This window comes from Corylus avellana, chromosome 6 (genome assembly GCF_965113065.1).
Source record: "Corylus avellana chromosome 6, dhCorAvel1.hap1.2, whole genome shotgun sequence".
Lineage (NCBI taxonomy): Eukaryota > Viridiplantae > Streptophyta > Magnoliopsida > Fagales > Betulaceae > Corylus > Corylus avellana.
Window position 1 is genome coordinate 29270315 of NC_142495.1, and position 8886 is coordinate 29279200.

Consider the following 8886-nt stretch of genomic DNA (forward strand, 5'->3'; position numbering starts at 1 on the left):
AACAGCCAAGCCAATGCTTATCAGGGGCATTATAGAAGAGACTTTTCTGCAATCTGATTTCTTCACAAAGCTCAATTTTCCTACAAAAGTATAAGTTGATTATATTTGCTATGCTGGAACATGATACAAGAAACAAAATAACTTTTGCTATGAAAACATTAGGAAAATAAACCGAATTCACTTATAAGGCTACGTGTGAATTTAAATAAGGTGGAAAACCTTTGGTGAATGCTTTGATCCTAATACGTACAATCATCACCAGAAAGTCTACTTGTACTGGCAGGCCGTCTAAAGGTCTTTTGCTTGTGATTTGAAAGAAATATTAGGAAACTGTAAGTTTTCAAATTTAAGGCCAAAATATAATAGTACTTTTGATAGACTTTAGTCACTCTATAAATTATTGGGTATTATTTTATTTGGTTGAACTTCGAAATTAAAAATTACAGTACCTTACCTTATAACTTGGTCCTCATCCATGGCTCCCAACATGTAGAAAAGTATTTTTGATTCGATGTAGTTCCTTCGTGACATCCCCCATATTCATTCTTTCTTTGGGCGATTTTAATGAACAAGCAAGGCCAATTTGAAAAACTGAAAGTAGGCATTTTTGCACATTGGAATTCACTTGGCTTAGGCTTTCAATATGGACTCTTTCTTCTAATGCCTCAATATCATTGTGATCATTGTAGTTGTACCCAACTTCTTCTGTCGCCAGTGCTAATTCATGTATTTCTCTTTTGAGAAGATTGGGGTCCACAATTTGCAAAAGCTTTTCTGGCAATGCTATATTAACAAAGTTATGAAGGTTGAAACCATCTTTGAACATTTTGTTAGTAGGTCTCTTTCCCGTAAATATCTCCAACATGAATATCCCATAGCTGTAAACATCTCCTTGTGTTGATGCCTTAGCACCCATTCCATACTCTGCAACTCATACATTTCAAATGCACAATGTGAAAAGTTAGGATTTAATATTTAAAAGCTACATTTTTTTTATTTAGTTCTAGAAAATAGTGCGAAAAATAGTTTTTGTTTTACAATCAGAACTTGTGAAATTTTTTGGGAAATTGGATAATAAAAGAGGCCAATATTAGGATCTGATCAAGTAATTATTGTCCTTTTTTTTCTTTATTTGATGGACCAATTAAGGAATAGATAAAGGTATACCAACAAGGCATGGTTTAAAAAAATAAAAAATAAAAAATAAAAAAAGAGATATGCTAGAATCTAATAAAAACTCCATATTTTGCACATAAAAGTTCATGTGGCAAAATGTCACATCATCTTCTTTTTGTTTTGTCTTTTCTCTCCACTAAAAATATGATGTGGCATCTTGTCACTTGGACTTTTATGAGCAAAATGTGAAGTTTTTATTAGATTCTAGCATTTCTCAAAAAAAAAGGGCGGGAGGATCAAGGGGAATACACTTTACCCTCTGAATTATCCACTCATTTGCACTTTTAACCCCAATATTTAAAAAGTGACAATTTACCCTCCCCCCTCCCCCCAAAGTATCTGATATTGACATTTGACTCCATGAAGTACACTTTACCCCTTGAAGTATTTTGAATTGACACTTTACCCCTTTGAGTTGACACTTTACCCCCAAAACTTAGTTACTTCGGGAGCTAAAGTGTCAACTCAAAATACTTCAGTGAGTAAAATGTACTTCATGGAGTCAAGTGTCAATGTCAGATACTTTGAGGGAGTAAAATATCAATTTTTAAACATTGGGGTTAAAAGTGCAAATAAGTAGATAATTCACATGGTAAAGTGCATTTTTTCCAAAAAAAAAAAAGAAAAAGAAAAGGCATAGCTTCATGTCTGGCCACGGAGAGTGGTTGCCCCTGACCAGAACTTTTAGTGAATCACAAAACAATGAAGTAATTTTAAAAACACAAAAACAGAAAATAAAAGATAATGAATCAGCTATTTAAGAATCTGTTAAAGAACATCTATGGCATGTTTATTTGTATGTTCTTTTTTTCAGCCACTCAGGATTTCAATTTTTAGTGTATCCGGCCTATGTCCTTAAACGTTTACTATTACAATAGCTTCACCTGAAATCTTGGGATTATTGGGTCTGAATTATTCTTGCTTCTTGCTGTTTGTCTCCATTTGACCAACATTAAATTTCATTGTTACTTTATTTATTTTGTTTGGTTTGATTTTTCCCTCCTTGAGCTTTAGATTCTAATATCAATGTATTCTTATTTAATGAAAGAGAAATGCAATTTTTTTTTTTTTTTTTCTGAGCAAATATGGGAAAACAGGGGAGGGGAAAAAGAGAAATGCAATTATTTTCGCATATTCATGAATGATTCGAGACTTGTTTAATAATAGTTGTCAAATCCTTCTATGTATGGAAGCCCTTCTCTATCAAAGCCTAAATCTCATATGTGCCCAATATTTCATGTCTCTAAGGGGTAGCTCAATTGGCTGGGGACTACGCTTCATAAAGCGGAGGTCGCTAGTTTGAATAATCTCTCCCCCCCTCTTGTATAGACAAGTCAAAAAAAATATGTGCCCAATATTCCTGAGCAATATATACAAAAGACTAGTTCTCGTATGAAAAATGCTTCAAAATAATTAAGCATGTAGAGACTGAAGGAAATAAAATCGACAAGGCTAAAATGAATATGTAAAGCATAGTAGAAAGACAGGTAGTGAAACTTTTCAAGTTGAACAAAATCATGATGTAGAGGATATAAGATGTAATTAGTTATGTACCTGGAGCAGCATAGCCAATAGTACCCTTTATTCCCACTGTGCTAGTTTGATTTTGAGAAACATCGTTTGTTGTTGAGAGGATACTCGTCAAACCAAAATCACTTACTTTAGCAATCATGTCACTGTCAAGAAGAACATTGCTTGGCTTTACATCACAATGAATGATTGGTGCTTCACAGTGATCATGAAGATAATGTAGTGCAGAAGCTACATCAATCACAATATTTAGTCTTTGAAGGAGGTTCAAATGTCTTGGTCGATTTTCATTGTTGATATCTTGGTGCAACCACTTGTCTAAGTTTCCATTTTCCATGAATTCATAAACTAGAGCTTTGAAATTATTGCCATTGTAGTCCATGCTGGAGCAACAAGTTAAAATCTTAATGAGATTCCGATGTCGAATATTTCTTAACGCATTGCATTCAGCCATGAAACTGTTGGTAGCTCCTTTTTGTTGAAGGTTCAATACTTTCACAGCAACCATCATTTTTCCTTGATCAAGAATTCCTTTATATACTAAGCCAAAACTACCAAATCCAATTAGATTGCTATGAGAAAATCCGTCAGTCGTTTGATAGAGCTCCTTGTATGAAACATTTGAAAGTTGGTTGGTTTTTATGAGTGTAGAAGATGATTCTTTCTTTGATTTCCTCCTATAAAGAATAAGAAATGATGAAAATAGGATGAAACATAAAATCCCACTAACAACTATGGCTGTCAATTTGAATGCATGGGATTTTCCTTGCCTCATAACTTTGACATCGCATGCTTGCAATTGCAGTTCTGGGATACCTCCACAAAGATTTTTATTTCCTATCACTGATATTGCGCTTGCATTTAGGAAGACTCCATCGGCCGGTACCTCGCCCACCAAATTATTAAAAGAAAGATTCAAATATAATAGAACAGAAACATTTTGTAGATCTTTAGGAATTAATCCGGACAAATTGTTTCGTGAAAGATCTGCATGGTGAAGATCTTTCAAAGAAGCCAGTGATAGAGGTAAGTTTCCTTCAAATGAATTACCCTGCAAGTAAAGGTTCTGCAAACTCGAGCAATTTCCAATGGTTGTAGGAATCTCACCAAACAAATTGTTTTCGGAGACATCAAATTGCAAAATATTTTTCAAATTGCCTACTTCCATAGGTAGGATGCCAATTAATGAGTTTCTTGATAAGTTGAGTCCTAGAAATTGGGAAGAAAGACTCGCTATGGGCACGGATCCACTAAGGTTATTTTGTGAAATATCTATGAACTGCAAACTTTTACATTTTTCAAAACTTGATGGGATGCTTCCTTCCAATTTATTCTTTGATAAGGAAAGTATGACCAATTGAGTAAGATTGCCTAGACAGGATGGTATGTGTCCCGACAATCTGTTTCCATCCAAATACAATCCTTGCAGCCTTTGAAACTTTCCAAAATAAGTGGGAATGGGTCCTGTGAACAAGTTTTTATGCATGCCGAGAAGACTTAAGTTGATGAGATTCTCTAATACTGCAGGAATAATTCCAGATATTTGATTGCCACCGACATGTAAAACACTGAGTTGCGTCGACAGATTTCCTATAGAATTAGGTAAACTGCCTCCAAAATTGTTATTAAAAAAACCTAGGATTTTAAGTTTGGTGCAGTTTTTCAAAGATGTTACGAAATCCAAGTCCTTGGCTGAATTACTTCCAAGATTATTTCCACCAACACTTAAAACAGAGAGATTTAGCAGGTTGCCTAGGTCAGTTGGAACTTGTCCCACGAAATTGTTTCGGGTGAGATCAAGATATTCAAGCCGAGAGGCATTGGATAGTGAAACTGGGATTGGACCAGAGAATTGATTAGTATTGATGGACAAATATTGGAGATTAGGGAGAGTGAGGCTTATGTTGGCTGGAAGAGTGCCATTAAGTCGGTTAACTCCGACTGCAATGGTCCTCAAAGATGATATATTGTAAAGGGAATAAGGGAACGTACCAAACAAATCATTTTCCACTACTCCCAAGAAAACTAACCTTTGCAAATGGCCTATTTCATCTGGAATATTTCCCACGAAATAATTAAGCGAAAAGTGAAGTACTTGGAGTGAAGAAACATTTCCCAGAGAAGGTGGGATGCCTCCTGTCAAATGATTTGTGTGAACAACAAGCCTCACAAGCCTCTTTAAAGAGCCGAATTCAACAGGAATATTCCCAGTAAGATTATTCCTTTTGAAGTTCAGGACTCTGAGTTGAGGACAGTTGGTGAAGTTGCTTGGAATTTTCCCCGTTAACAAGTTGCTGCTAAGATTGAGATGCTGCAGGCGGAACAAATGAGTGACTTGTTGTGGAATTTCGCCGTGTAAGAAGTTGTATGAGAGATTGAGCACCCTAAGAAAGCTGAGGTTGGCAATGTAAGGTGATATGGATCCACTTAAGGTATAGCCACGCAGGTCCAAGGTCGTAACTCTTTGATGCTTTCGGCCGCATGTAATTCCCTGCCATTTGCAAAAGTGGATAGAATTATTCCAAGAGGTGACGATGTTAAATGGGTCATTGGTTATCATCTCCTTGAATTTCAGCAAAGCCAAACGATCTGTCTCATTGGTTGGAGTGGAAGCAGCAAAAGTGGCAGGTTGGAAGAATAGTAGGGTTATAGAAGAGAGAAGAATGACATCAAGATATAAGTTGCGGCTATGAAGCTTCATTGGAAATGAAGAAAAGCAGAAACTTGGTGAATAAATATTGGTGTAAGGCAGAGTGAGATACAGGAAGGACTTGCATTTATGGTGTGATCGAATTTACTATAGGCAATTTTCAAGACACGATGTACGTTGAATTCTTCTTTTAAAATACGAAGGACTTGAATGTTGTTTGTCAAAGTCATCCACAAATATTGTGCGATCATGTAGGACTTGAATGCTGTTTGTCCAAGTCATCTACAAATATGCAATCATGTAGGACTTGAATGCTGTTTGTCAAAGTCATCTACAAATATTGTGCAATCATGTAGGACTTGAATGCTGTTTGTCAAAGTCATCCACAAATATGCAATCATGTAGGACTTGAATGTTGTTTGTCAAAGTCATCCACAAATTAATGTGCAATCATGTAGGACTTGAATGCTGTTTGTCAAAGTCATCCAAAGGGATCAGGCTCCCCTCCACTTGAGGGGGAAAATGAGAATCTCATTTTCTCTAATCTCAGCCCTTAGATGAATCTAAGGGTTCAAAATATTTCAATCTCAAAACTCAAACACAAACACAACCACACAGGATTTTATACCAAATTTAAATTAAAAAATTAATTAATTTAAAAACAAAATGAAAAAAACCAAGGGGCGGTTCCGCCCACAGCCGCCCATCTAGGGGTGGCGCGCGGCCACCCCATGGCCAAGGGGTGGCGCTTGGCCATGGGGTGGTCGTGCAGCCACCCCCAATAGATCTGGGGTTGGCGCGAGGCCACCCCTTGGCCATGGGGTGGCCGTGCAACCACCCCCAGCAGACAGCCACCCATGGGATGGCCCGCGGCAGCGACGAGCCACCCCATGGGGTAGCTTCTCCTCCAATTATTTAAAAAAAAACAAATAAATAAATAAATGTTTTTATTATTTATAATCAGGTGTGTTGGGTTTATTTTTGAGTTTTGTATTCCTAGATGTTTTAGACCCTTAGATGCTTTGGATGGCTAAGATCTCAAAAAATGAGATTCTCCAATAACTCACAATTGGAGGGGATCCTGATCCCATCCAAAGAGTCCTACTGAAGTCTTTTTATAGCAACGCCATTCTTAGTAGGACACAAGTAGGCCTTCTAGAATTACTCTATTCTATGAGTAATTCTAAATGGCTTACTTCTATCCTATTTGTGTCCTACTAAGACCCTGTTTAGGATTGCGTTTGAAAAATAGAGCTTTTAAGTCAAAAAGATCTTTTGGGCAAAAACCTATGAAGCTTTTGCCAAAAGTGTTTTTTTGGCCATTTTTAGGTTTTTTTTATCCTTAAAAACGCTTTTAATTTTTTTACCAAACGGGTACCTTTTTCTTCAAACGGGCTTTTTGAGTGTTAAAAACACTTTTAAGCCTTTCAAACTTAATCCCAAACAAGCCCTAAGAATGATGTGGCTATTAAAATCATACTTGAATCAAAACTCAATAATGATTAATCACAAGCTCAATAGTAATTTTAATAACCACATCTTTCTTATTAGGACACAAGTAGGCCTCCTAGAATTACTCTATTCTATAAGTAATTCTAAATGACCTACTTATGTCCTATTTGTGTCCTACTAAAAATGATGTGGTTAGTAAAATCACTCTTAAATCAAAACTCAATAATGATCAATCACAAACCCAATGGTGATTTTAATAGCCACATTATTCTTAGTATGACACAAGTAGGCCTCCTAGAATTACTTTTATTCTATTATTATTATCACATGTAATTAGGATTTGGTTAATTAATAAGAGTTATCTCATGAGAAAACTAAGGGAGTTGACGAGTTGTTTAAGGAAAGCATGCATGTTTATCTTTATATATCACTTGTATTCTATAAATTTGTAAGCAGATCAATAAAAGATCATCAGTCATTAAATCATTAAGCAACTTTATTTTTTCAAATCAACCCATTTTTATATTTTATTTATCAAATTTTCTGCTCTTTCATTACTAGGGTTTTCAAGATATATATATATATATAGAAATTAGAAACGAAAGGAAGATCTCGCCTCTCGCCCAGTCATCCTCCGTTCCAACCTTCGCCAATTTAAAATTTTTCAAGGCTTCCGAAAAATATAAAATTGGCAAAAAAAAAAAAAAATTTAGAAGACAAACCTTAGTTGGGTTTGGTATTGTATCACGTTTGACGCTAAATTCTTTCTCCCTACCGGGTCAATCACGACCAAAAGTTCAACGGCGTATGAAGTGCGTCAAATCCTCAAACTGCGCGCAATTTGGACAATAAATTTAATTGAGAATCCCAAATTTTCTTCCCCAGTTAGGATATAGGCCGAGGGATGACAAAATTCAGAGAACACAAAAAATTCACTTTAATACCTAAATTTGGATACCCTTTATCAATATATTATCCCTAAGACCACTCACAATGGCTTAGGGTCTGTTTGGGAGTGAGTTTTTAAAAAAATAACTTACGTTAATTTTTAAACTAAATCGCAATTTTTGAGTGTTTGGGATTGCGATTTTAAAAACGTAAATTTTAAAATCGTGAAAAAATTCGCGATTTCTATAAGCTAACTAAGGGTGCTTATTTAAAAAAGTACGAATTTAAACCAAAATCACGATTTTGCTTAAAACAATATTTACTTATTTGGCTATGAAACCACAATTATATGCTAATGTTATCCAAACACTCAATTGATAAAAAAATAATTCTTAACATGTTTTACCAAACGTCTATGCGATTTTAAAATGTAGTGATTTAAAAAACGCAATTTTTAAAATCGTACTTATTAAAATCGCACTCTCAAATGGGCACTTAGTCATTTGTTATAAGCAAAACATTAAAATACCCTCTACAATGGATTATGCATCTCAAATGCAAAATACTTTTCTTTTCTTTTTTTGCATTTCTAAACAATTAACGTCTCATTGTTCACACATCCACCTCATTATATACTATTTCTCTATTCACATCTCTCTTTTCTCAAAATTTTCTTTACATTTCTCTTTTCCCAAAATTTTCTCATACTATTTCTCTCTCTACATCTCTTTTTTTTTTTTCAAAATTTGAAAAATATCATCTTTAGAAAAAATACAATCCTTATAAAAAAAAATTAAAATGATATAGATAAAAAAAAAAAAAAAAAAAAAAAAAAAAAAAGATAATCGGATGTATGATGACTTTTAAAACTTATTAGCTAAACTAGATAAAGTGGGTTTTGATTAGCTATTTTGCATAACCAAACATCCATTGAGGTTTGGAGATTTGCTTCAACGTTGTGTGTTGGCGTCGATTTCGTTTTCTCGACTTGTCACGTTCCGGTGAGAGAGAGACAGCTAGATTTTTCCATTCCGGAGAGAGAGAGAGTTCGATAGAAACCGGTGGTGGGGCCACTTTAATTTTGATTTTAAAAAAAAAAAAAATTAAATTCCACCTAGAACCAGGAGAATACTAAGAGAACACTAGAAGTGCACCTAACATTTTTCTTGCATAAAAATATACATAAACCA

The 8886-nt window shown here is 34.9% G+C and overlaps 1 protein-coding gene across 1 annotated transcript; it reads right to left on the reverse strand.

Annotated features, from left to right (window-relative positions):
• Nucleotides 1-469: 469 nt before the first annotated feature.
• Nucleotides 470-5407, reverse strand: LOC132188131 (LRR receptor-like serine/threonine-protein kinase EFR). The gene is made up of 2 exons (XM_088517828.1): nt 2731-5407; nt 470-924 (listed from the first exon to the last, which is right to left on the reverse strand). Exons 1-2 carry the CDS (start codon nt 5405-5407, stop codon nt 470-472), a joined length of 3132 nt encoding a protein of 1043 aa, XP_088373954.1.
• Nucleotides 5408-8886: the final 3479 nt, after the last annotated feature.